General features: G+C 25.4%; 4 protein-coding genes across 16 annotated transcripts; all 4 read left to right on the top strand.

The window, feature by feature from the left end:
- The first annotated feature begins 1,992 nt into the window (after nucleotides 1-1,992).
- On the top strand, nucleotides 1,993-8,567 carry LOC114930000 (cytochrome P450 4C1-like). 6 transcript variants are annotated; one of them, XM_085489861.1, is made up of 13 exons: nucleotides 1,993-2,060; nucleotides 3,440-3,550; nucleotides 3,854-3,969; nucleotides 4,197-4,287; nucleotides 4,844-5,029; nucleotides 5,258-5,351; nucleotides 6,093-6,195; nucleotides 6,388-6,490; nucleotides 6,997-7,103; nucleotides 7,185-7,253; nucleotides 7,479-7,637; nucleotides 7,862-8,041; nucleotides 8,122-8,223. In XM_085489861.1, exons 3-13 carry the CDS (start codon nucleotides 3,889-3,891, stop codon nucleotides 8,146-8,148), a joined length of 1,200 nt encoding a protein of 399 aa, XP_085345987.1. In that variant the 5' UTR covers nucleotides 1,993-2,060; nucleotides 3,440-3,550; nucleotides 3,854-3,888; the 3' UTR covers nucleotides 8,149-8,223. The 6 variants fall into 6 exon arrangements, with proteins under 6 accessions (XP_085345987.1, XP_029157567.2, XP_085345989.1 ...); XM_029301734.2 differs by having other exon boundaries at nucleotides 1,995-2,060; nucleotides 7,479-7,647; nucleotides 8,122-8,567; XM_085489863.1 differs by lacking the exon at nucleotides 1,993-2,060 and adding an exon at nucleotides 2,340-2,528 and having other exon boundaries at nucleotides 3,341-3,550; nucleotides 7,479-7,647; nucleotides 8,122-8,567.
- Nucleotides 8,568-9,003: 436 nt separating this feature from the next.
- LOC114929937 (cytochrome P450 4C1-like) lies at nucleotides 9,004-14,515 on the top strand. 3 transcript variants are annotated; one of them, XM_085489870.1, is made up of 13 exons: nucleotides 9,004-9,201; nucleotides 9,635-9,874; nucleotides 10,178-10,293; nucleotides 10,521-10,614; nucleotides 11,173-11,358; nucleotides 11,584-11,677; nucleotides 12,179-12,281; nucleotides 12,475-12,577; nucleotides 13,097-13,203; nucleotides 13,285-13,353; nucleotides 13,579-13,747; nucleotides 13,962-14,141; nucleotides 14,222-14,515. In XM_085489870.1, exons 2-13 carry the CDS (start codon nucleotides 9,721-9,723, stop codon nucleotides 14,386-14,388), a joined length of 1,542 nt encoding a protein of 513 aa, XP_085345996.1. In that variant the 5' UTR covers nucleotides 9,004-9,201; nucleotides 9,635-9,720; the 3' UTR covers nucleotides 14,389-14,515. The 3 variants fall into 3 exon arrangements, with proteins under 3 accessions (XP_085345996.1, XP_029157489.2, XP_029157490.2); XM_029301656.2 differs by having other exon boundaries at nucleotides 9,004-9,874; XM_029301657.2 differs by having other exon boundaries at nucleotides 9,004-9,874; nucleotides 13,579-13,737; nucleotides 14,222-14,308.
- A 634-nt stretch (nucleotides 14,516-15,149) lies between these two features.
- On the top strand, nucleotides 15,150-22,639 carry LOC114929938 (cytochrome P450 4C1-like). The gene is made up of 13 exons (XM_085489740.1): nucleotides 15,150-15,980; nucleotides 16,263-16,378; nucleotides 16,629-16,719; nucleotides 17,295-17,480; nucleotides 17,887-17,980; nucleotides 18,686-18,788; nucleotides 18,963-19,065; nucleotides 19,349-19,455; nucleotides 19,537-19,605; nucleotides 19,831-19,999; nucleotides 20,175-20,354; nucleotides 20,435-20,633; nucleotides 22,367-22,639. Exons 1-12 carry the CDS (start codon nucleotides 15,824-15,826, stop codon nucleotides 20,629-20,631), a joined length of 1,572 nt encoding a protein of 523 aa, XP_085345866.1. The 5' UTR covers nucleotides 15,150-15,823; the 3' UTR covers nucleotides 20,632-20,633; nucleotides 22,367-22,639.
- LOC114929940 (cytochrome P450 4C1-like) lies at nucleotides 22,541-27,804 on the top strand. 6 transcript variants are annotated; one of them, XM_085489733.1, is made up of 13 exons: nucleotides 22,541-22,606; nucleotides 23,196-23,306; nucleotides 23,614-23,723; nucleotides 24,000-24,090; nucleotides 24,651-24,836; nucleotides 25,054-25,147; nucleotides 25,714-25,816; nucleotides 26,011-26,113; nucleotides 26,383-26,489; nucleotides 26,572-26,640; nucleotides 26,863-27,031; nucleotides 27,232-27,411; nucleotides 27,491-27,804. In XM_085489733.1, coding segments are annotated over exons 1-13 (1,521 nt in total). In that variant the 5' UTR covers nucleotides 22,541-22,605; the 3' UTR covers nucleotides 27,688-27,804. The 6 variants fall into 6 exon arrangements, with proteins under 6 accessions (XP_085345859.1, XP_029157493.2, XP_085345858.1 ...); XM_029301660.2 differs by having other exon boundaries at nucleotides 22,542-22,606; nucleotides 23,097-23,306; XM_085489732.1 differs by lacking the exon at nucleotides 22,541-22,606 and adding an exon at nucleotides 22,622-22,687.
- The last annotated feature ends 145 nt before the right edge of the window (nucleotides 27,805-27,949 follow it).

Here is a 27,949-nt window from a genome sequence, read left to right as displayed (position 1 = left end):
GTACAAGATTGATAACATATAAAGATGCAAAAATTAATATTTAGCGAACTTTGCTCTCTTAGAACCCAGCAAACATCTAGTAACAATTATATAACTGTGAGTTATAATTTTCCACTCAACAATATAAATGCAATATAACACGTGTGTTATTATATTAAGTGGGTAATTATAACTAACAGTTATATAATTGTTACTTAATGTTTACTGGAAATATTCTGCTATTATAATATATGATAAGATAATGATTAAATACTAGTTGCATTTTGGTCTCACTGAAATGAGTATTAGACTATAAAGTATTGTGTAATAAACTAATAAGATAATAGACTCTATGAATTAGATAAATGCTATGCAAATCGAGATTTTATTATTGTTTCTCATACATCATCGAACTCTCATGTGTTTTAATTAATTAAAAATTTACAATTTATAATTAATAATTAAAAAAGGGAGAGAGATATGAGGCTTCTCCAATGAAAAAAAGTTTTACCTTCCGATATTAATAAATTTTGAATTTGTCATCTAGATCAAAATAAATCTATATCCTCTATAGATACAAGCACCGTCTGTCTGACCGCGAACTACTTTCACATTTATAGACCGATTTTTGTGAAACATGTACCAAAATGTTGCAAACTTTTCGGGGATGGATGTTATGTGTTTTTTTTTAAGTTTTACACCCCCACCCACGCAATTGCATTATTATGGACCGATTTTTTCAAATTTGATACTAAAATGTTGCTAATTTTTCGGGGAGTTTGAGGATGTGGTTTTTTTTTAAGTTTCCACCCACCCACGTATTCACAAATTTATTGATCGATGCATGGTTTCGAAATTGGTATTAAAATTTTCAAAATTTATAAACCCACGCAATCGCATATTAATGTGAATTTTTCTACGCATTCATTCATTTATTCATCGATTTTCTTGAAATCGGTCTCAGAGAGATCATCGTTAAGGGGGTTGTTTATTAACAATCGGCGCGATATTCAGCGATCAGCGGTGGGAACATCAGCAAAAAATAAAAAAAATTAATAATAAAAGATAAAAAAAACATTTTGGTACATGTTTCACGAAAATTGGTCCACATGAAAAAATAAAAAAAATAATAAAAGATAAAAAAAATTTTAATACCTGTTTCACGAAAATCAGTTCATAAATGTGTAAGTAGTTCGCGATCAGACAGACAGACTTAAAAAATTTAAAGAGTACTTAAAAACCACATCGTCGCACACCCCGAAAAATTTGCAACATTAAAGGAAATCCGAAATCTTTTACGACAAATGTTGTATACAAAGAGGTTTTGTAAAATGAAAAATTGTGTAAAAACTAATAATAGCGGGGTCAGTGTTGGGGAAACTAGCAGGCCGAAAAAGCTAGTATATAATATATTTCTTCATTTTCCGTAATGTAAAATTATCTTTGAAAAAATCGACTTTTACAACATTAAAATTCATGAAAATCAAAAAATTAAACACATATATTATCGTTTTTATCTAATAAATCTTACCAATTTTGATGGAGCGTTAAAATGGTTGATCATATACATTTTTTGGTAAAAATTTGTCAAACACATGTAAACTTTTTCTTTTTCTCTATCATTATTATATATATACATATGCATACATATATCTTGATTTAAAAAAAATTTTTAACGAAAAAATCACTAAGAAAAGAAGAATATTTCGTAAAGCGCCAGTAAATATAATCACAAGGATAAAAATCTTTGAAAAAACTTTTTAGACGACCAAACTGAGTAAAAAATTTTAATTTATTACACCTTCTTCATAACGTTTCGACCTTTGGTTTAGGTCCTTATCAAATGAATATTTCAAACTCTATTCATAGATCTCTTAGCAACAATAGACACATCAGTCATGTAGACAGGTTTTTTACAAACAGATACTCACAATGTCAAAGATTTTTACAATTTAATAAGGACTTGCTAGTAACGAAAGCGGATAAGTGTCAAACTACGGTTATTATGAATAAAACTGATTACATTAGTAAAATAATTACAGTTTTAAATGATAAAACTACGTATAGAAGTGTAAAGAAAGGTCCGATTCAACGTATTTCATCAAAAATTAATCCTACTGTTAAATCATGGCTTGATAATTAGTTGATTGATAAGTTCACATACAAACAACTTAATTGTACAAACAGGAATTTTTATTTTTGTAAAAAAATCACTATTTTAAATCAATATATTTTAAATCTCAAGCCACATTTTTTAATAACAATTTATTCTTACTTTCTTAAATAAATATATTGTTATTTGGTCTTTAATCAAGATAAAATTTGTTTTGCTGATTAAGATACAACTTTAATTTATGATACAATCTTGAGTTGAAGTCAGCTGTCAATATAGATTTTTATTTACATTTCGCTCAGTATTTCACGAAGATTCCTTGCATTACCTTTTGAAAACGCTTAAGTTGAAGATGATTATATAAATATCAATTATTGATTTATACTTCCATTAGTACTTCGCGAAGATGTTCCGTTGGCAGATGTACATATACAATGTGTGCTTGATGTGATTTGTGACTTTATTTTAAATCTCGAACCACATATCAAATAATCAATTATTCTTTCTTCCTTAAATAAATATGTATTGCATATTATCTGGTCTTCAATCAAGATAAAATCTTTTGTTTAATAAAAGACAACTCTGATTTCTTCTTATACGCACTTGAGTTGAAGACGGCTATATTTATATAAAAATTTCTGATTTGCATTGTCAGTATTTTGCGAAGATGTTTTGGTGGCACGTGTACTTATATAATATCTGCTTGATGTGATTTGTGACTTTATTTTAATCATTTGATTGCAGTTTAACTTGATTGTCAGAAACACTATCAAGTAATATAGATAATAGATTGTCAATTAAATTTAAACTCGTGTTATCAAATAATAAGATTCATTTGAAGGCCTTAACGAGCAAGTAATAAAAAATATCTTTGTTACGAAGCTGTTACAATTCATATTGCGAATTCCAAAATCAGATTTACATATATATTAATTAAATAACGCAAGACGTTTCGGCACTAATTTGTGTCTTTTGCTCAGTTGCTTCCTCTTCAAATTCAAATATATAGTGTTCTGTTTTTATTGGAAATTCCTTCTTCCGTTTGATGTGCATAATTTAAAATGTAATCTATGTGTGTTCGTCTATATTTAATTTATTATATTATATTCCTTTGTCTTATAGTAGATAATAAAAAAGAACATATTAATTAAAATATGTAAAATATTAAGAAAAAGTGTAAGTTTTGTGATAAAATAAATATTATTTATTTTGTGCCACGAAATTGTAATCCAAAAATTAGAAAAACAGGTGCCTGAAGAAGATTAAGCTAAATTAAGTGAAAGATATTACGTAAAAAAAAAACAATGTTTATCATTATATTGTTATTATCTATTTTTATTTTATTAGTGTATAACTATTATGTGCATTATGGAAAAAACGGTCGATTGATTAATCTTATACCAGGACCACCGATTGATCCAATTATAGGCAATGCAATTCAATTCCATGTTTCTGCAGGCAAGTACACAATTTTTAATTACTTACTTTAATTAACACACGATTCGTCATTTAAGCGCATATACATGCAATAGTTGAATTAATAAATTGTCTGCTTTTAAATAGATAATTACCAATATTAGTGCATGCTTATTATATATTAAATAATTATTCAAATTATAGCCAGTATTTCTCTGCAATTCATTTTCTTAATTATTATTAATTAATTTTTAAATATCTGCACAAGGTTCAGTAATATGGAAAATAACGATAAAATTAATACCACTACAATTTTGGTAGCTGTATTTATAACATATTTTTTAGAGGATCAATGGAAGTTGCTTTGTACGATACCTAGTATGCCTGAGTATTATCCCATTCTCAAAGTTTGGATTATGTTCCATCCCATTGTATCCATTCGCCATCCAGATGATTTAGAGGTAATAAGAGAAATGCAATTCTTTCATTAAAGCAAACTAATCATTTCTATATATTTAGATAGATTTAGGAATCTTGCATTATTCTGTATCACCAAAAAATTTTGATAACAAATGTAAAAGAATTAAATAAACGTAAACAAAGTTCCTTTAAAAAAAAATCGGGATTAAATAATAATTTGAATTGCAATTAATAAATTATCTGCTGAATACATTTTCGATGATTTCAGACGATATTAAGTGGCACCAAACATATTGAGAAAAGTCGTATGTATGAGGCGTTACATCCTTGGCTCGCCACAGGACTTCTTACTAGCACAGGTAATGTAATGACGTTAATTAACACATAAGGATACGTAATATACAATTCCAGTTTGATATAATATACTTAAGTCTGTTTTAAAAAGTCAAATAATATTTCAATTAGATTTGAATATTTTTCTGAACGGTATACTTACACAATTTCATTGTATATTAATAAATTTAGATATTTGAAAAGGTAGATATATTGCAGAATAATTTCGCCATGATACATATATATATTCTCAAGTAACAAGATATTTCACAATTAAATCAAATAGTCGCATTACAGATTTTAAATAAATTTTAGTTTATTTTCTATCTGTCAATCCATAAAGTTTTAATTATAGAATAATTAAAATTATAATAATACCGTTCACTAGAAAAATTTCATGAGAACAAAGTTTAAAGAATTATGAAAAAATTGCAATATAAAAAAATATATTTAAGAAAATTAATAATGTTGAAGGATTGGTCTGTTGGTAAACTTTAAAATTGAGAGAGATAGTAATTTTATATCTTATCATTTTTATCAGACAATTTCACGTTGTTATTTTATTATTTTTGTCTTGAGTAGGTGCTAAGTGGCAATCGCGACGAAAGGTATTGACACCTGCGTTTCATTTCAATATATTAAATCAGTTTGTTGAGGTTTTAATTAAGGAGGGCGAATGCATGACAAAATCTTTGAAGGATGCCGAAGAAACTGTTGTAAAAGATTTAGTACCATTTATTAGTGAATATACATTAAATGCGATATGCGGTAAGATTTTTATAAATGTTCGTTTTTTTATATATGAAGATTTAATTAAAAATAAAAATTAGTGTTTAAAAAATAAGAAGAAAATTTGTTCTTTAATCAATGCTACAAAGTAATATTACAATAAAGATAAGTAATATTATTGATGTTTTTTTATACAAAAACTACCTCTATTTACCTAAAAACTATTACCGATTTTCTTTTTAATTTTATATAATAATGCACTTGCAGAAACTGCCATGGGCGTTTCTTTGAAAAATTTGGGCGAGTTTCAGCAACAGTATCGAAACGCGATTCACGAAATAATCGAATTAGTAGTTCATAGGTAATTTAAATATATATATATATATAATTTATATATATATATATATATATATATATAATATATATATATATTTAGATATATATATATATATATATAAAATAATGTATATTTATAATTATTTGAGTTATAATTTTTTTTAAATAACTATATCTTTTAGAAAATAGTGTAATTATTGAATAGTCCTGGAAGATAAATAATTAGTTATAAATTTCAATGGGTTTAAGAGACAATAATTAGCAATCAAAATGTATATTGTGTGCGCGCTTCAATTAATTTTTTATTTCAAATTATAGAAATTGTTCAGTCTTTATAATGTTGAAAAATGGTTGAAAAGTTAGATTCTTGGAACAATTACATTTAAGTAAAATAAATTGTACGTAATTAAATATCTAAAGATAAGTAGTCTTCCATAAAAAATTATAATTAGAAATAAAGTAAAACGTTTTGTTAAAAAGTAATGCATATTTTTTTGTTACATAAATAGTTTTTTAAATTTTACTTCTACTCAGTGAGAAATGATTGGTTGAATCGTCATCGATTCGACGAATTTGACATCGATTCGATAATAAGTCGACGTCGATTCGACCATCATTTCTCACTGGGTATTACCCACAATCCATGACTATTTAAAAATCACTTAAAGATTTTACGATGGCTTTAAATAAAATTTAAAATAATAAAAAATAATAAGATTATATTATTATTAGAATTATAATAATCTTATTGTGGATTACGATTTAGACTGCTGAGACCTTGGATTCATAACTTTTGGATATTTTCATTGTCTTTATCTGGATTTAAGCAAAGAAGGATCTTGAAAATATTACATAAATTTACAGAAAAAGTACGTTATAAAGCATGTTAATTAAGATTTTTCAAACTCTCTTCTTTATGTAAAATTACAATAAATTTCTCAATTTTTCTATCGCAAGATTACGCGATTAATCACAAATCTTAATAACTCATGCTATTATATTTATAATTATAAAACTGTTCGATATTCCTAATTACTAAAAAAAAATTTAATATTGTTTAGATCATCTCAGAAAGAAAACTTTATCACGACCGCACGAATGATCGATTCTTGAAAAATCTTGAGAATAATAAGGCGGAAATTGATGATATAGAAGTTTTTGGAAGTATGTATGCATAGGATTGCGCAATATAAATTTTACAAATCATCCTTTTAGAATTTATGTCGAATACATAATCACATGTAATAATTCAAAATATACTTACCGTAACTTTTTTTATTATTATAATAAAATAATCAAGTCTCAGTAAAAGTTAGCAATCAGAACCAAGGCGCAGTTTATGAGACGTTAATGTTTCAAATAGAAATTAAATTTTAATTAAATTTTAATTATAAACTGCGTCTTGGTTCTGATTGTTAACTCGTACTGAGACTTGATTATCTTATTATAAAATTTTAGCAGAGCCGAAAGATTGAATTGGTTGTTTGTTTTTCAATTATATTATTTGTTATTTTTTTATTATTATATATAATATAATTTTAATACTTTTAAACGAATTAAAATACATATAGTATAATTAATATAATATATAATTAAAATATACCACATGCAAAAATTATTAGCGATAAAATTATAGCGTTTAACGCTAATACGTTTTTTTATTACTATAGATAAAAAGAAACGACTTGCCATGTTGGATCTTTTAATATTAGCATCTCGACAAGGTTCCTTGACCGATTCTGATATCAAAGAAGAAATTGATACATTTATGTTTGAAGTATGTATTGGTAATGCTTAATTAACTTTTTGTACATATTATCTAAATACATATAACAATACAATATAATCATAATTACAGGGTCATGATACTACAGCAATGGGTATAGTCTTTACCTTATTACTATTAGCCGAACATAAAGATATCCAGGTGTTTTTCTTTTATTATATTGAGATATAATAATTTTATTCTAATTTTGATTCAAAGTAATACAAATATTAAGCATTTGACGCATATTTCTTCTTTATATAATATGTTCTGAAAAAATTAAAACAACATTAAAATAAATATAAAATTTTATTTAATATAACATTTTTTTCATATCTATGATCTATGTTTGTAAAAAATGCATTTTAATTATTATTGATGACATAGGAACGTGTGAGGGCTGAAGTTGATACCGTGATGCAGAAAAACGGAGGAAAACTTACCATGAAATCGTTGCAAAATTTATTATATTTAGACAGATGTTTAAAGGAGACACTACGTTTGTACCCGAGTGCGTTTTTAATATCACGAACAGCAGCGGAAGATGTAAAATTACGTAATTAATCATTTTATTCTATATATATATTTTCGATCATGTCACAATTTTATATTTTCAATCATGTTTACGGAAAATATATAGATGAAATATAAAATAATTTTAAAATAATGTTTAATTGCTCTAACATTATAAAAATATTAATGTACATTTTATTTTTCGAAAAGAAACTTATTTTTGCAAATTGCAACTAATATTATAATACGCTTTCCAGATTCATATGTTGTGCCTGCCGGAACGATTTTGCATCTTAATATTTGGGGAGTTCACAGAGATCCCAATATTTGGCCAAATCCAGATGTATTTGATCCGGATAGATTTTTGCCTGAGAAAATCCAGAAACGTCATCCTTATTCTTATCTACCATTTAGTGCTGGACCGAGGAATTGCATCGGTAAATTGTTTGCCATTTGCATCTTTCCTCGTGATAAATTTTAATACACTTGATAACTTTTGATACACTTTTAATTGTAGGTCAACGATTCGCCATGCTGGAGATGAAGGCTATGATAGCTCCTTTGGTGCACAATTTCTACTTGGAACCAGTAGATAATATAAAGGATATCCGGCTAAAGGCTGATCTAATAATTCGCCCTTCACATCCGGTTCGTGTAAAATTCGTTCCAATCGAAGGCAAACAGTCATTTGAAACTAACACAAATACCACGTAAATGTAAGAAATTGATGTATTGTAAAAATGAAAGAAAAATCATTACACATATTATATGTTCAATAAAATATATATTGTATTTGTAAATTCAATCGTGAAAATATACATGTAAGACCATCCATTTGGTTTCAAATCTTTATTATAAAATATTTTTAATATTTAAAAAATCTGTCAATAAAAAAAATATGTTAATCAATAGAATGAAATTTTATACAATTGATTATTTTCTTAATAAATATAATTTTCAAAAGTGGTATTGTTATTTTTGCAAGAAGAAAGGGCTCTCCCATTTAAACAATAAAATATACACTTTAGCAATATTATATTGCACAATAAGTTTTTCCGAGTGATAATTTGCATGATAATTTTTTTTTTTTTTTTTTTTGATAAATTAATCGTATATTGTTGCTAAGAGATCTATGAATAGAGTTTGAAATATTCATTTGATAAGAACTTAAACCAAAGGTCGAAACGTTATGAGGAAGATTTAATAAATTAACATTTTTTGCCTAGTCTGGTCGTCTAAAAAGTTTGTTCAAAGATTTTTATAATTGTTTTTAAATAATCAATTATTCTTATTTTCTTAAATAAATATATTGTTATCTATATATTCTTCAATCAAGATAAAATTTGTTTTGCTGATTAAGATACAACTTTGATTTACGATCTTGAAGTCAGCTCAGTATTTTACGAAGATTCCTTGCATTACCTTTTGAAAACGCTTAAATTGAAAATGACTATATAAATATAAATTATTTATATTTCCATTAGTACTTCGCGAAAATGTTCCGTTGACAGATGTACATATGCGCAATGTGCTTGATGTGATTTGTGACTTTATTTTAATAATTTAATTGGTGTTTAAATTGATTCGTCAAAAAATGGTATCATGTATTGATTAATAAAATTGTTAATTAAATTTATAAGCTCGTGTAATAAAATAGTAAGATTTATTTGAAGGCCTTAACGAGCAAGTAATATAAAATTATTTTGTTGCAAAGCTGTTGCAATTAACATCGTCGAATTCCAAAATCAGATTTACTTATATAATTAAATTACGCGAGACGTTTCGACACTAACTTAATTGTGCCTCTTCAGTCGCTTCCTCTGCAAATTCAAATATACAGTGTTTCGTTTCTGTTGGTTTGTGTATAGTGTTCCCTTCTTCCATTTTGTGTCCCATGATTTAAAATGTATTTTATGTGTGTTCATCTATATTTAACTTATTATTAAAAAAAAACATATTAATAATATTTAAAATATAAAAGAAAAGTGTAAGTTTTGTGGTAAAATAAATATTATTTATTTTGTGACAAGAATTTGCAGTACAAAAATCAGAGAAACAGTAACCTGAAGAATATTGAGTTGAATTACGTAAAAGATATTACGTCAAAAAAGAAACGATGTTTATCACTATATTGTTATTATCCATTTTTATTTTATTGGTGTATAATTATTACGTGCATCATGGAAAAAAGGGCCGATTGATTAATCTTATACCAGGACCACCGATTGATCCAATTATAGGCAATGCAATTCAATTCCATGTTTCTGCAGGCAAGTACACAATTTTTAATTACTTACTTTAATTAACACACGATTCGTCATTTAAGCGCATATACATGCAATAGTTGAATTAATATATTGTCTGCTTTTAAGTAGATAATTACCAATATTAGTGCATGCTTATTATATATTAAATAATTATTCAAATTATAGTCAGTATTTCTCTGCAATTCATTTTCTTAATTATTATTAATTAATTTTTAAATATCTGCACGAGGTTTAGTAATATGGAAAATAACGATAAAATTAATACCACTACAATTTTGGTAGCTGTATTTATAACATATTTTTTAGAGGATCAATGGAAGTTGCTTTGTACGATACCTAGTATGCCTGAGTATTATCCCATTCTCAAAGTTTGGATTATGTTCCATCCCATTGTATCCATTCGCCATCCAGATGATTTAGAGGTAATAAGAGAAATTCAATTCTTTCATTAAAGCAAACTAATCATTTCTATATATTTAGATAGATTTAGGAATTTTGCATTATTCTGTATCACCAAAAAATTTTGATAACAAATGTAAAAGAATTAAATAAACGTAAACAAAGTTCTTTTAAAAAAAAATCGAGATTAAATAATAATTTGAATTGCAATTAATAAATTATCTGCTGAATACATTTTCGATGATTTCAGACGATATTAAGTGGTACCAAACACATGCAGAAAAATAATATTGTTTATGAGATATTACATCCTTGGCTCGGCACAGGACTTCTTACTAGCACAGGTAATGTAATGACGTTAATTAACACATAAGGATACGTACTATACAATTCCAGTTTGATATAATATACTTAGGTCTGTTTTAAAAAGTCAAATAATATTTCAATTAGATTTGAATATTTTTCTGAACGGTATACTTACACAATTTCATCGTATATTAATAAATTTAGATATTTGAAAAGGTAATTATATTGCAGAATAATTTCGCCATGATACATATATATATTATCTAAAGTAACAAGATATTTTACAATTAAATCAAATAGTCGCATTACAGATTTTAAATAAATTTTAGTTTATTTTCTATGTGTCAATCCATAAAGTTTTAATTATAGAATAATTAAAATTATAATACTACCGTTCACTAGAAAAATTTCATGAGAACAAAGTTTAAAGAATTATGAAAAAATTGCAATATAAAAAAATATATGTAAGAAAATTAATAATGTTGAAGGATTGGTCTGTTGGTAAACTTTAAAATTGAGAGAGATAGTAATTTTATATCTTATCGTTTTTATCAGACAATTTTACGTTATTATTTTCTTATTTTTGTCTTGAGTAGGTGCTAAGTGGCAATCGCGACGAAAGGTATTGACACCTGCGTTTCATTTCAATATATTAAATCAGTTTGTTGAGGTTTTAATTACGGAGGGCGAATGCATGACAAAATCTTTGAAGGATGCCGAAGGAACTGTTGTAAAAGATTTAGTACCATTTATTAGTGAATATACATTAAATGCGATATGCGGTAAGATTTTTACAATGTTCTTGTCTTTATATATGAAGATTAATTAAAAATAAAAACTAGGGCTTAAAAGATAAGAAGAAAATTTCTTCCTTAATTAATGCTACAAAGTATAATATTACAATAGAGATAAATAATATTATTGATTTTTTATATAAAAGCTACTCCTTATTATCAGAAAACAATCTTTGATCGTCTTTTTGATTTTATATAATAATGCACTTGCAGAAACTGCCATGGGCGTTTCTTTGAAAAATTTGGGCGAGTTTCAGCAACAGTATCGAAACGCGATTCACGAAATAATCGAATTAGTAGTTCATAGGTAATTTAAATATATATATATATATAATTTTTTATTTCAAATTATAGAAATTGTTCAGTCTTTATAATGTTGAAAAATGGTTGAAAAGTTAGATTCTGGGAACAATTACATTTAAGTAAAATAAATTGTACGTAATTAAATATCTAAAGATAAGTAGTCTTCCATAAAAAATTATAATTAGAAATAAAGTAAAACGTTTTGTTAAAAAGTGATGCATATTTTTTTGTTACATAAATAGTTTTTAAAATTTTACTTCTACTCAGTGAGAAATGATTGGTTGAATCGTCATCGATTCGACGAATTTGACATCGATTCGATAATAAGTCGACGTCGATTCGACCATCATTTCTCACTGGGTATTACCCACAATCCATGACTATTTAAGAATCACTTAAAGATTTTACGATGACTTTAAATAAAATTTAAAATAATAAAAAATAATAAGATTATATTATTATTAGAATTATAATAATCTTATTGTATGTGTGGATTACGATTTAGACTGCTGAGACCTTGGATTCATAACTTTTGGATATTTTCATTGTCTTTATCTGGATTTAAGCAAAGAAGGATCTTGAAAATATTACATAAATTTACAGAAAAAGTACGTTATAAAGCATGTTAATTAAGATTTTTTCAAACTCTCTTCTTTATGTAAAATTACAATAAATTTCTCAATTTTTCTATCGCAAGATTACGCGATTAATCACAAATCTTAATAACTCATGCTATTATATTTATAATTATAAAACTGTTCGATATTCCTAATTACTAAAAAAAAATTTAATATTGTTTAGATCATCTCAGAAAGAAAACTTTATCACGACCGCACGAATGATCGATTCTTGAAAAATCTTGAGAATATTAAGGCGGAAATTGATGATATAGAAGTTTTTGGAAGTATGTATGAATAGGATTGCGCAATATAAATTTTACAAATCATCCTTTTAGAATTTATGTCGAATACATAATCACATGTAATAATTTAAAATATACTTACCGTAACTTTTTTTATTATTATAATAAAATAATCAAGTCTCAGTAAAAGTTAGCAATCAGAACCAAGGCGCAGTTTATGAGGCGTTAATGTTTTAAATAGAAATTAAATTTTAATTAAATTTTAATTATAAACTGCGCCTTGGTTCTGATTGTTAACTCGTACTGAGACTTGATTATCTAATTATAAAATTTTAGCAGAGCCGAAAGATTGAATTGGTTGTTTGTTTTTCAATTATATTATTTGTTATTTTTTTATTATTATATATAATATAATTTTAATACTTTTAAACGAATATTTTAATACTTTTAAAATACATATAGTATAATTAATATAATATATAATTAAAATATACCACATGCAAAAATTATTAGCGTTAAAATTATAGCGTTTAACGCTAATACGTTTTTTTATTACTATAGATAAAAAGAAACGACTTGCCATGTTGGATCTTTTAATATTAGCATCTCGACAAGGTTCCGTGACCGATTCTGATATCAAAGAAGAAATTGATACCTTTATGTTTGAAGTATGTATTGGTAATGCTTAATTAACTTTTTGTACATATTATCTAAATACATATAACAATACAATATAATCATAATTACAGGGTCATGATACTACAGCAATGGGTATAGTCTTTACCTTATTACTATTAGCCGAACATAAAGATATCCAGGTATTTTTCTTTTATTATATTGAGATATAATAATTTTATTCTAATTTTGATTCAAAGTAATACAAATATTAAGCATTTGACGCATATTTCTTCTTTATATAATATGTTCTGAAAAAATTAAAACAACATTAAAATAAATATAAAATTTTATTTAATATAACATTTTTTTCATATCTATGATCTATGTTTGTAAAAAATGCATTTTAATTATTATTGATGACATAGGAACGTGTGAGGGCTGAAGTTGATACCGTGATGCAGGAAAACGGAGGAAAACTTACCATAAAATCGTTGCAAAATTTATTCTATTTAGACAGATGTTTAAAGGAGACACTACGTTTGTACCCGAGTGTGTTTTTAATATCACGAACAACAACAGAAGATGTAAAATTACGTAATTAATCATTTTATTCTATATATATATTTTCGATCATGTCACAATTTTATATTTTCAATCATGTTTACGGAAAATATATAGATGAAATATAAAATAATTTTAAAATAATGTTTAATTGCTCTAACATTTTAAAAAAATTAATGTACATTTTATTTTTTGAAAAGAAACTTATTTTTGTAAATTGCAACTAATATTATAATACGCTTTCCAGATTCATATGTTGTGCCTGCCGGAACGATTTTGCATCTCAATATTTGGGGAGTTCACAGAGATCCCAATATTTGGCCAAATCCAGATGTATTTGATCCGGATAGATTTTTGCCTGAGAAAATCCAGAAACGTCATCCTTATTCTTATCTACCATTTAGTGCTGGACCGAGGAATTGCATCGGTAAATTGTTTGCCATTTGCATCTTTCCTCGTGATAAATTTTAATACACTTGATAACTTTTGATACACTTTTAATTGTAGGTCAACGATTCGCCATGCTGGAGATGAAGGCTATGATAGCTCCTTTGGTGCACAATTTCTACTTGGAACCAGTAGATCATATAAAAGATGTCCGGCTGAGAGCTGATCTAATAATTCGTCCTTCTCACCCGGTTCGTGTAAAATTTGTTCCAATCGAAAGCAAATAGTCTACGTAAATGTAAGAAATTGATGTATTGTAGAAATGAAAGAAAAATCATTACACATATTATATGTTCAATAAAATATATATTGTATTTGTAAATTTAATCGTGAAAATATACATATAAGACCATCCATTTAGTTTCAAATCTTTATTATAAAATATTTTTAATATTTAAAAAATCTGTCAATAAAAAAAATATGTTAATCAATAGAATGAAATTTTATACAATTGATTATTTTCTTAATAAATATAATTTTCAAAAGTGGTATTGTTATTTTTGCAAGAAGAAAGGGCTCTCCCATTTAAACAATAAAATATACACTTTAGCAATATTATATTGCACAATAAGTTTTTCCGAGTGATAATTTGCATGATAATTCCTTTTTTTTTTTTTTGATAAATTAATCGTATATTGTTGCTAAGAGATCTATGAATAGAGTTTGAAATATTTATTTGATAAGAACCTAAACCAAAGGTCGAAACGTTATGAGGAAGATTTAATAAATTAACATTTTTTGCCCAGTCTGGTCGTTTAAAAAGTTTGTTCAAAGATTTTTATAATTGTTTTTCAAATAATCAATTATTCTTACTTTCTTAAATAAATATATAGTTATCTATATAATCTTCAATCAAGATAAAATTTGTTTTGCTGATTAAGATACAACTTTGATTTACGATCTTGAAGTCAGCTGTGAATATTGATTTTTATTTACATTTCGCTCAGCATTTCACAAAGATTTCTTGCATTACCTGTTGAATACGCTTAAATTGAAAATGACTATATAAATATAATTATTTATATTTCCATTAGTACTTCGCGAAGATGTTCCGTTGACAGATGTACATATACAATGTGCTTGATGTGATTTGTGACTTTATTTTAATCATTTAATTGGTGTTTAAATTGATTCGTCAAAAAACGGTATCATGTATTGATTAATAAAATTGTTAATTAAATTTAAAAGCTCGTGTAATAAAATAGTAAGATTTATTTGAAGGCCTTAACGAGCAAGTAATATAAAATTATTTTGTTGCAAAGCTGTTGCAATTAACATCGTGAATTCCAAAATCAGATTTACTTATATAATTAAATTACGCGAGACGTTTCGACACTAACTTAATTGTGCCTCTTCAGTCGCTTCCTCTGCAAATTCAAATATACAGTGTTTCGTTTCTGTTGGTTTGTGTATAGTGTTCCCTTCTTCCATTTTGTGCCCATGATTTAAAATGTATTTTATGTGTGTTCATCTATATTTAACTTATTATTAAAAAAAAACATATTAATAATATTTAAAATATAAAAGAAAAGTGTAAGTTTTGTGGTAAAATAAATATTATTTATTTTGTGACAAGAATTTGCAGTACAAAAATCAGAGAAACAGTAACCTGAAGAATATTGAGTTGAATTACGTAAAAGATATTACGTCAAAAAAGAAACGATGTTTATCACTATATTGTTATTATCCATTTTTATTTTATTGGTGTATAATTATTACGTGCATCATGGAAAAAAGGGCCGATTGATTAATCTTATACCAGGACCACCGATTGATCCAATTATAGGCAATGCAATTCAATTCACTTCAATTTCTGTAGGCAAGTACACAATTTTTAATTACTTATCTTAATTTGTGCGCACATACAAGCAAAAGTAAATTAATGAATCTCTTCTGCTTCTCTAAGCAGATAGTTATCAATATTAGTGCATGTTTATTACATATTAAATAATTATTCAAACTATAGCTACTATTATCTGTAATTTATTTTCTTAATTATTATCGATCCATTTTTAAATATCTGCACAAAGATTCAGTAATATTAAAAATAATGATAAAATTAATTCCACAACAATTGTGGTATTTATAATACACTTTTCAGAAGAACAATGGAAGTTGCTGTGTACGTTAACTTGTATGCCCGAGTATTATCCCATTTTCAAACTCTGGTTAATGTTCTATCCCGTTGTATCTATTCGCCATCCAGATGATTTAGAGGTATATAATAAGAGAAATTTAATTCATTTATTAAATCAATCAATTCTAGATATTTAGTTAAATTTAGGTATTCTGCATTTTTTGTTTCACAAAAAGATTTTGATAAAACATGTAGAAGAAATAAACGTAACCAAAGTTTCTTAAAAAAAAAAAAAAAAAAAAAGATTATCGTAGATAATAATCGAGATTAGATAATAATTTGAAATGCTATTAATAAATTATCTGCTTAATACGTTTTCGATGATTTCAGACAATATTAAGTGGCACCAAACATATTGAGAAAAGTATTATTTATGAGGCATTAGAACCTTGGCTCGCCACAGGACTCCTTACTAGCGCAGGTAATGTAATGACGTTAATTAATATATATAAGCGTACTTTACACTATTCCAGTTCGATATTACATAAGTATGTTTTAAAAAATTAAATAATATTTTAATTTGAATTAAATATTTTTCTTAACGGTATACTTACACAATTTCATCGTATATTAATAAATTTAGATATTTGAAAAGGTGATTATATTGTAGAATAATTTTGCCATGATACATATATTCTCAAGTAATTAAATATTTTACAATTAAATCGAATAGTTGCATTACAAATTCTAAATAAATTTTAGTTTACTTTCTATCTGTCAATCCATATAGTTTTAATTATAAAATAATAAAAATTATAATAATTATAATTATATAAAAATTAAAAATATAATAATACCTTTTACTAGACAAGAGAGGAAAGTTTAAAGAATTATCAAAACAATTGCATTATAAAAGAAATAAATTTAAGAGAATTTATAATATTGAAAAATTAGTCTTTTGATAAACATTAAAATTGAGAGAGATAGTAATTTTATAGCTTATGATTTTTATCAGACAATTTCACGTTGTTTTTTTCTTGTTTTTGTTTTGAGTAGGTGCTAAGTGGCATTCGCGACGAAAAATATTGACACCTGCGTTTCATTTCAATATATTAAATCAGTTTGTTGAGGTTTTAATCAAGGAGGGCGAATGCATGACAAAATCTTTGAAGGATGCCAAAGAAACTGTTGTAAAAGATTTATTACCATTTATTAGTGAATATACATTAAATACGATATGTGGTAAGATTTTTATAAATGTTCGTTTTTTTATATATAAAGATTTAATAAAAATAAAAATTGGGGCTTAAAAGATAAGAAGAAAATTTGTTCTGAAAATCTATGAAGGATGCCAAAGAAACTGTTGTAAAAGATTTATTACCATTTATTAGTGAATATACATTAAATGCGATATGTGGTAAGATTTTTATAAATGTTCGTTTTTTTATATATGAAGATTTAATAAAAATAAAAATTGGGGCTTAAAAGATAAGAAGAAAATTTGTTCTTTAATCAATGCTACAAAGTAATATTACAATAAAGATAAGTAATGATAATATTATTGATGTTTTTTATACAAAAACTACTTCTATTTACCTAAAAACAATTACCGATTGTTTTTTAATTTTATATAATAATGCACTTGCAGAAACTGCCATGGGCGTTTCTTTGAAAAATTTGGGCGAGTTTCAGCAACAGTATCGAAACGCGATGCACGAAATAATCGAATTAATAGTTTATAGGTAATTTATATATATATATATATATATATATATATATATATATAATTATTATATATATGTATATTTTTAATTGTTTGAGTTATAATTCTGCTTTTGTAGAAATTTATCACTAGTAACGCCAATTACTCCCTTATTTCGAGTACTTAAAATATTGATATACAGTAATTTAAGTACTCGAAATAAGTGATAAATTGGCGTCACTATAGTGATAAATTTCTATAAAGATAGTATACACATATATATATATATATATATATTAAAAAATAGAGTAATTATTGAATAGTCCTGGAAGGTAAATAATTAGTTATATACATAATGCAATGGGTTTAAGACAATAATTAGCAATCAAAATGTATATTGTGTGTGCGCTCTAATTAATGTTTTATTTCAAATTATAAATTGTTTAGTCTTTATAATGTTGAAAAAATAGTTAAGTAACCTTCCATAAAAATTTATAATTAGAAATAAAGTAAAATGTTTTGTTAGAAAAAATTGCATACATTTTTGTTACTTAAATAGTTTGTAAAATTTTACTTCTATTAAAAATGTTCTGTTTAAAATTTTACTTCTGTTACCCACAATCCATGACTATTTAAAAATCACTCCAAGATTTTACGTTGGCTTTAAATAAAACTTAAAATAACAAAAAATAATAAGATTATATTGTTATTGGAATTATAATAACCTTATTGAATTACGGTTTAGACTACTAAGACCTTGGTTCTCTAACACTTGGATATTTTCATTGACTTTACCTGGATTTAAGCAAAAAAGGATCTTGAAAGTATTACATAAATTTACAGAAAAAGTACGTTATTTTCAAACTTTCCTTTATGTAAAATTACAATAAATTTTTCAATCTTTCTATCGCAAGATTACGCGATTAATCATAAATAATAATAACTATCATGCTATTATATTTATAATTATAAAACTGTTCGATATTGCTAATTATACTAAACAAAAATTTAATATTGTTTAGATCATCGCAGAAAGAAAACTTTATCACGACCGCACGAATGATCAATACTTGAAAAATCTTGAAAATAATAAGATGGAGATTGATGATATAGAAGTTTTTGGAAGTATGTATGAATAGAATCAGAGTTTCTAGTTTGATTGCGCAATATAAATTTTACAAATCATCCTTCTAGAATTTATGTCGAATACATAATCACACGTAATAATTCAAAATATACTTACCGTAAAATTTTATTATTATTATATATAATATAATTTTAATAATTTTAAACGAGAAAATATATTGTATATAGTTTAATTGATATAATACATAATTGAAATATCACACTTAAAAATTATTAGTGTTAAAATTATAGGATTTGACGCTAATACGTTTTTTATTTCTAGCTAAAAAAAAGCGACTTGCCATGTTGGATCTTTTAATATTGGAATCTCGACAAGGTTCTTTGACTGATTCCGATATCAGAGAAGAAATTGATACGTTTATGTTTGAAGTATGTATTGGTAATGCTTAAGTAATTTTTTGTACATATTATCTGAATACATATAACAATACAATATGATCATAATTACAGGGTCATGATACTACAGCAATGGGTATAATCTTTACTTTATTACTATTAGCCGAACATAAAGATATCCAGGTATTTTTCTTTTATTCATATTGAGATATAATATATTTATTCTAATTCTTCTTCAAAGTAATACAAATATTAAGCATTTGTCGCATATTATTTTTCTATATAATATGTTCTGAAAAAATTAAAGCAACTTTAAAATAAATATATAAATTTATTTAATATAACATATTTTCATATCTATGATCTATGTCTATAAAAAATGCATTTTAATTATTATTGATGACATAGGAACGTGTGAGGGCTGAAGTTGATACCGTGATGCAGGAAAACGGAGGAAAACTTACCATGAAATCGTTGCAAAATTTATTATATTTAGACAGATGTTTAAAGGAGACACTACGTTTGTACCCGAGTGTGTTTTTTATATCACGAACAGCAGCGGAAGACGTGAAATTACGTAATTAATTTTTTTTTCTTACATATATCTTCAAACATGTCACATATGCACGGAAAATATATAGATCAAATGTATAATTTTAAAATAATGTTTAATTGCTCTATTAATATACATTTTTTTTCAAAAAGATTCTTATTTTTGTAAATTGCAACTAATATTATAATACGCTTTCCAGATTCATATGTTGTGCCTGCCGGAACGGTTTTGCATCTTAATATTTGGGGAGTTCACAGAGATCCCAATTTCTGGCCAGATCCAGATATATTTGATCCGGATAGATTTTTGCCTGAGAAAATCCAGAAACGTCATTTTTATTCTTATCTACCATTTAGTGCTGGACCGAGGAATTGCATCGGTAAATTGTTTGCCATTTGCATCTTTCTTCGTGATAAATTTTAATACACTTGATAACTTTTGATACACTTTTAATTGTAGGTCAACGATTCGCCATGCTGGAGATGAAGGCTATGATAGCTCCTTTGGTGCATAATTTTTACTTAGAGCCAGTAGATCATATAAAAGATGTCCGGCTGAGAGCTGATCTAATAATTCGTCCTTCTCATCCGGTTCGTGTAAAATTCGTTCCAATCGAAGGCAAGCAATCATTTGAAACTAACACAAATATTACATAAATGTAAGATATTGATGTTTTTTAAAAATTGGGGAAAAATTATTATTCATATTATATGTTCAACAAAATTTATATTGTATGTGTAAATTTAATTGTGAAAATAAACATGTAGGAACTATACGTGTGAGACTATTCATTATTGGTTTCAAATTTTTATTATAAAATATTTTTAATATTTTATTAAACATAAAAAAATAAGAGTTTATACAATTGGTACTATTTTGTTAATAAACATAATTTTCAAAAGTGTTAATGTAATTTTTGTGAGAAGAAAAGGCTTTTCTATTTAAACAATAAAAAATATACACTTTAGCAATATATTATCTTGCACAATAAATTTTTCGGAGTGATAATTCGCTTGACAATTCCTTTTTTTGATAAATTAATCGTTTAGCCTGTATAAGATTGATAATATATAAAAGATGCAAATTTAATATTTAGCAAACTTTGATCTATTTTAAAATTTTGCTATTATATTATTACATTATAAGATAATGATTATATACTAGTTGAACTTTAGCCTGACTGAAATGAGTATTTAGATTATATAATATTAGGTGTAAAATAATTTTAAATGAAAAAAAAAATACTATTTGAAATCAATATACTTTAAATCTCGAGCCACATTTTCAAATAATCAATTATTCTTTTTTTCTTAAATAAATAATATATTGTTATTTAGTCTTCAATCAAGATGAAATTTGTTTTGGATGTATTGGAGATATATTACAATCAATGAGATCGTGAATTTTTATAATTAAACATTTTTATATAATAACGTCCTACATTTTCATGAATTACTTCCAATTTTTTATTTGTTTTTTTATAAGTTGATAATTTTTTAATTTTATTATTCATAAACTATGAAAAAGCAATGATAAAAATTTGATTTTGTAATATTATATTCTTCATACATATAAAAATGTTTTAAAACAATTTACATATTGTTCGTTTTGAAATAACTATTAAAAAAATTCTATTAGGTACAATTTTCGTTATTTACATAATAGAAATACGACGAATTAAAATTATGTGCATAATAGAAATTTAATAATTAAAATTAGGAACATAATGGAGAATCAAAAATTGAAATTATTTATATAAAAGAAATACGGCAAATTAAAATTATGTTTATAATAAAAATTCAGCAAATTAAAATTATATATATGTATAATAGAAATTCGGGAATTAGAATTATGTACATAATTGAAATTCGGCGCATTAAATTTATGTACACTCGCGGAGTAAAAATTTGTTTATCGCGCTTGTATTATCTAGTATTATTAAAAAATAACTGTCATTATCGGTTTGATGCAATATCGATGATAAAACGTGACAACATCTCATTATCCTTAAAAAAATTGTTTTTGACGACTCAGACTGACAATCAGACATTTTTGGATGTTTGCAATTTGATGCTTGTGTTTTTCTTTGTTTAAATATTTTTATCACACTCTGTGCTATAAAAATGAATTTTATATTAATTGAAAAAACAGTTGAAAATATTCTATTCGCTTTTCATGATAAAATAATTTTATTTTTCTTAGGTTGAATTTAAGGTACTATTTTAAAAAAATATGTTTCTGTGGAAAATATACACAAATTTATACATTTTCTTGGAAATTAAGACCTATTTATATTAAAAAATACTTTAAAGTATAATTTCGTGATTTATAGAAAATGTTTAATCAATTGGAATTTGTATTCTGCTCAACTTTAATTTTTTGACATTTCAGATAACCTTTGAGACAGACGGTCTGTGATATACATTAATTCTTAAGATACAACTCTGATTTGTGATATCCTCTTGAGCTAAAGACGGCTATAAATACAAACTTCTGATTTGCACTGTCAGCATTTCGCGAAAATGTTTTGTTGGCAGGAGTACATATACAATATCTGCGTGATGTGATTTGTGACTTTATTTTAATTATTTAATTGGAGTTGAAATTGATTGTCAAAAACACTACAAATAAGTAATAATTAATAAAATTGTCAATTAAATTTAAGCGCATGTTATACAAAAATAAGATTTATTTGAAGACCTTAACGAGCAAGTAATATAAAATAACATTGTTACAAAGCTGTTACAATTAATATCGCAAATTTCGAAATCCGATTTACATATACATATATATATATATATATATATATATTAATTAAATTACGCAAGACGTTTCGACAAAAATTTGTCTCTTCAGTCGCTCCTTATCAAATTCGAATATATAAAATTATGTTTGCACTGGAAATTCTTTCTTCCGTTTGATGTTCATGATTTAAAATGTATTTTATGTATGTTTGTCTATATTTAAGTTATTATTGCAGTCCTTTGTCTTGTAGTAGATAATAAAAAAGAACATATTAATTAAAATATTTAAAATATTAAGAAGAAGTGTAAGTTTTGTGATAAAATAAATATTATTTATTTTGTGCCACGAAATTGTAATCCAAAAATTAAAAAAACAGGTGCCTGAAGAAGATTAAGCTAAATTAAGTGAAAGATATTACGTAAAAGAAAAACAATGTTTATCATTATATTGTTATTATCTATTTTTATTTTATTAGTGTATAACTATTATGTGCATTATGGAAAAAACGGTCGATTGATTAATCTTATACCAGGACCACCGATTGATCCAATTATAGGCAATGCAATTCAATTCCATGTTTCTGCAGGCAAGTACACAATTTTTAATTACAATACTTACCCTAATTAACACACGATTCGTCATTTGCGTGCACATACAAGCAAAAGTAAATTAATAAATCCTCTGCTTTTGAGCAGATAGTTATTAATATTATTGCATGCTTATTCCATATTAAATAATTATTCAAACTATAGCCAGTATTTATCTGTAATTTATTTTCTTAATTATTATTGATCAATTTTTAAATATCTGCACGAGGTTCAGTAATATTGAGAATAACGATAAAATTAATACCACTACAATTTTGATAGCTCTATTTATAACATATTTTTCAGAGGATCAATGGAAGCTGCTTTGTACGATACCTAATGAGTATTATCCTATATTCAAAATCTGGATTATGTTCCATCCCGCTGTATCCATTCGCCATCCAGATGATTTAGAGGTAATAAGAGAAATTCAATTCTTTTATTAAGTTAAACTAATCAAGTTAAACTCTTAAACTAATCAATTTTAGATATTTAGTTAAAATTAGGAATCCTATATTTTTCTGTTTCACAAAAAGATTTTCATAACAAGTTTAAAAGAAATAAACGTAAACAAAATTTCTTCAAAAAGAAACAAGCACAGAGAGTATCGTAGATATTTTCGATCGAAATTAAATATTAATTTGAAATGTGATTAATAAATTATCTGCTGAATACATTTTCGATGATTTCAGACGATATTAAGTGGCACCAAACATATTGAGAAAAGTCGTATTTATGAGACGTTACATCCTTGGCTCGCCACAGGACTTCTTACTAGCGCAGGTAATGTAATGACGTTAATTAATATAATATATAAGCGTACTTTACTATTCCAGTTTGATATTACATAAGCCTGTTTCAAAAAATGAAATAATATTTCAATTAGATTTGAATATATTTCTGAACGGTATACTTACACAATTACATCGTATATTAGAAAATTTAGATATTTGAAAGGATAATTATATTGCAGAATAATTTTGCTATGATACATTTATATATATTCTCAAGTAAAAAGATATTTCACAATTAAATCAAATAGTCGCATTACAGATTTTAAATAAATTTTAGTTTACTTTCTCTCTGTCAATGCATAAAGTTTAATTATAAAATAATTTAAATTATAATAATATCTTTTACTAAAAAAATTTCATGAAAAGACGGTTTAAAGAATTGTAAAAAAAATTGCATTATAAAAAAAAGATATAAATTTAAAAGAATTAATAATATCGAAGGATTGGTCCGCTGCTAAACATTAAAATTGAGAGAGATAGTAATTTTATATTTTATCATTTTTATTAGACAATTTTACGTTGTTATTTTCTTGTTTTTGTTTTGAATAGGTGCTAAATGGCATTCGCGACGAAAAATATTAACACCAGCATTTCATTTCAATATATTAAATCAGTTCGTTGAGATTTTGATCAAGGAGGGCGAATGTATGACAAAATCTTTGAAGGATGCCGAAGGACCTCTTGTAAAAGATTTATTACCATTTATTAGTGAATATACATTAAATGCGATATGCGGTAAGATTTTTACAATATTCTTGTATTTATATATAAAGATTTAATGAAAAATAAAAGTTATGTCTTAAAAGATAAGAAGAAAATGTATTCCTTAATTAATGCTACAAAGTAATATTATAATAAAGATAAGTAATATTATTGATTTTTTATACAAAAACTACATCTATTTACCTAAAAACAATTGTCTTTTTAATTTTATATAATAAATCACTTGCAGAAACTGCCATGGGCGTTTCCTTGAAAAATTTGGGCGAGTTTCAGCAACGTTATCGAAATGCGATTCACGAAATAACCAAATTAGCAGTTTATAGGTAATTTAATTTATATATATATATATATATATATATATATATATATACATGTATATATTTAAAATTATTTGAGTTATGTTTTTTTTTTAAATAATTATATCTTTTAGAAAATAGAGTAATTATTGAATAGTCCTGGAAGGTAAATAATTAGTTATAAAATTCAATGGGTTGCGCGTTCAATTGTGTGCGCGTTTTAATTAATGTTTAATTTCAAATTATAAATTTTTCAGTCTTTATAATGAAAAAATGGTTGAAAAGTTAAGTTATTGGAACAATTACAATTAAATAAAATAAATTGTACATAATTAAATATCTGAAGATGAGTTCTCTTCCACAAAAAACTATTATTACAAATAAAGTAAAATGTTTTTCTAGAAGATTTAGCATATACTTTTTTGTTACATAAATAGTTTCTATAATTTTACATGTATTTTTCACAATCCATGACCATTAAAAAATCACTCTAAGATTTTACTAAAGCTTTAAATAAAATTTTGAATAATAAAAAATAATAAAATATTATATTATTATTAGTATTGTAATAATCTTATTGGATTACGATTTAGACTGCTAAGACCTTGGCTCCATAACATTTGGATATTTTCATTGTCTTTACCTGGACTTAAGCAAAAAAGGATCTTGAAAATATTACATAACTTTACGGAAAAAGTACGTTATAAAGCTTATTAATTAAGATTTTTTGAACTTTCTTTTTTATGTAAAATTACAATAAATTTCTCAATCCTTCTATCACAAGATTATGCGATTAATCATAAATATTATAGCAACTCATGCTATTATGTCTATAATTATAAAACTGTTCGCTATTGCTAATTAGTAAGCAAAAATTTAATTTCATTTAGATCATCGCAGAAAGAAAACTTTATCACGAACGCACGAATGATCAATATTTGAAAAATCTTGAAAATGATAAAGCAGAAATTGATGATACAGAAGTAATTGGAAGTATGTATGAATAAATGCAGTTTCTAATTTTAGGTTGATTGGGCAATTGAAATATTACAAATTATCCTTCTAGAATTTATGTCAAATACATAATCGCACGTATATAATTCAAAATATACTTACCAAAAAATTTTATTATTATTATATATATAATATAATTTTAATAATTTTAAACGAGAAAATATGTATAATAATTTTGATATGATATATAATTTAATTATACCATATGCAAAAATTAGTTTGATGTTAATATGCTCTTTCATTTCTAGTTAAAAAGAAGCGACTTGCCATGTTGGATCTTTTAATATTGGCATCTCGACAAGGTTCCTTGACCGATTCCGATATCAGAGAAGAAATTGATACATTTATGTTTGAAGTATGTATTGGTATAATGCTTAATTAATTTTTTGTACGTATTATCTAACCACTTATAACAATACATATGATCATAATTACAGGGTCATGATACTACAGCGATGGGTATAATCTTTACTTTATTACTATTAGCCGAACATAAAGATATCCAGGTATTTTTCTTTCATTATATTGAGATATAATAATTTTATTTTAATTTTTCTTCAAAGTAATACAAATATTAAGCATTTGTCGCATATTTTTTTTATATAATACGTCCTGAAAAATTAAAACAACATTAAAATAAATATAAAATTTTATTTAATATAACATTTTTTTCATATCTATGATCTATATGTATGTAAAAAATGCATTTTAACTATTATTGATGACAGAAACGTGTGAGGGCTGAAGTTGATACCGTGATGCAGGAAAACAGAGGAAAACTTACCATGAAATCGTTGCAAAATTTATTATATTTAGACAGATGTTTAAAGGAAACACTACGTTTGTACCCGAGTGTGTTTTTTATATCACGAACAGCAGCGGAAGACGTAAAATTACGTAATTAATCATTTTATTTTATACACATATTTTCGATCATGTCACATATGTACACGGAAAATTAATAGACCAAATGTAAAATAATTTTAAAATAATATTTAATTGCTCTAACATTTTAAGAATATTAATGTTCATTTCATTTTTCGAAAAGAATCTTATTTTTGCTAATTGCAAATGTAATATAATAATACGCTTTGCAGATTCATATGTTGTGCCTGCCGGAACAATTTTGCATCTTAATATTTGGGGAGTTCACAGAGATCCTAATTTTTGGCCAAATCCAGATGCATTTGATCCTGATAGATTTTTGCCGGAGAAGATCCAGAATCGTCATCCGTATTCTTATTTACCATTCAGCGCAGGACCAAGGAACTGCATAGGTGAATAACATGCAATTTCAATTCTCGCAATGAAAAATTATTGTAAATATTATAAATTTTGATATTTCTTTAATTATAGGTCAACGATTCGGTATGCTAGAGTTGAAAGCTGTGATAGCTCCTTTGTTGCACAATTTTTACTTGGAGCCAGTAGATCGCATAAAGGATATCCGGCTGAGGGCTGATCTAATAATTCGTCCTTCTCATTCGGTTCGTGTAAAATTCGTTCCGATCGAAGGCAAGCAATCATTTGAAATAAACGCAAATACTACATAAATGTAAGATATTGATGTATTGTAAAAATGAGCGAAAAATTATTGTGCATATTATATGTTCAATAAAATATATATTGCATGTGTAAATTTAATCGTGAAAATATACATGTAGAAACTATATTTTTCGTTTCTCTGGCTCTATTGTCTGACTTAGAAAACAGCATATTTATATTTTTTATATTGAAAGCCGATAAAAATATTTATTTCTGAGTTTATTATATATATTATTTATTGTTTATATACGAGTACGCAATAAATAATAT

Source organism: Nylanderia fulva, unplaced genomic scaffold (assembly GCF_048542155.1).
Source record: "Nylanderia fulva isolate GAGA-0341 unplaced genomic scaffold, ASM4854215v1 Scaffold9, whole genome shotgun sequence".
Classification (NCBI taxonomy): domain Eukaryota; kingdom Metazoa; phylum Arthropoda; class Insecta; order Hymenoptera; family Formicidae; genus Nylanderia; species Nylanderia fulva.
This window is presented reverse-complemented; position numbering and strand designations above follow the sequence as displayed.

What these genes read in the sequence shown, in the direction of transcription:
- LOC114929937 (XM_085489870.1), top strand. Translation starts at nt 9,721, where the DNA reads ATGTTTATCACTATATTGTTATTATCCATTTTTATTTTATTGGTGTAT. An exon ending in GCCATCCAGATGATTTAGAG is followed by an intron (nt 10,294 to 10,520) that starts GTAATAAGAGAA and finishes CGATGATTTCAG; the next exon opens with ACGATATTAAGTGGTACCAA. An exon ending in AGGACTTCTTACTAGCACAG is followed by an intron (nt 10,615 to 11,172) that starts GTAATGTAATGA and finishes TGTCTTGAGTAG; the next exon opens with GTGCTAAGTGGCAATCGCGA.
- LOC114929940 (XM_029301660.2), top strand. Translation starts at nt 23,153, where the DNA reads ATGTTTATCATTATATTGTTATTATCTATTTTTATTTTATTAGTGTAT. An exon ending in TTGATACATTTATGTTTGAA is followed by an intron (nt 26,490 to 26,571) that starts GTATGTATTGGT and finishes TCATAATTACAG; the next exon opens with GGTCATGATACTACAGCGAT. An exon ending in AGCGGAAGACGTAAAATTAC is followed by an intron (nt 27,032 to 27,231) that starts GTAATTAATCAT and finishes TACGCTTTGCAG; the next exon opens with ATTCATATGTTGTGCCTGCC.
- LOC114929938 (XM_085489740.1), top strand. Translation starts at nt 15,824, where the DNA reads ATGTTTATCACTATATTGTTATTATCCATTTTTATTTTATTGGTGTAT. An exon ending in AGGACTCCTTACTAGCGCAG is followed by an intron (nt 16,720 to 17,294) that starts GTAATGTAATGA and finishes TGTTTTGAGTAG; the next exon opens with GTGCTAAGTGGCATTCGCGA. An exon ending in TACATTAAATACGATATGTG is followed by an intron (nt 17,481 to 17,886) that starts GTAAGATTTTTA and finishes ATGCACTTGCAG; the next exon opens with AAACTGCCATGGGCGTTTCT.
- LOC114930000 (XM_085489863.1), top strand. Translation starts at nt 3,397, where the DNA reads ATGTTTATCATTATATTGTTATTATCTATTTTTATTTTATTAGTGTAT. An exon ending in ATCGAATTAGTAGTTCATAG is followed by an intron (nt 5,352 to 6,092) that starts GTAATTTAAATA and finishes ATTACGATTTAG; the next exon opens with ACTGCTGAGACCTTGGATTC. An exon ending in TACATAAATTTACAGAAAAA is followed by an intron (nt 6,196 to 6,387) that starts GTACGTTATAAA and finishes AATATTGTTTAG; the next exon opens with ATCATCTCAGAAAGAAAACT.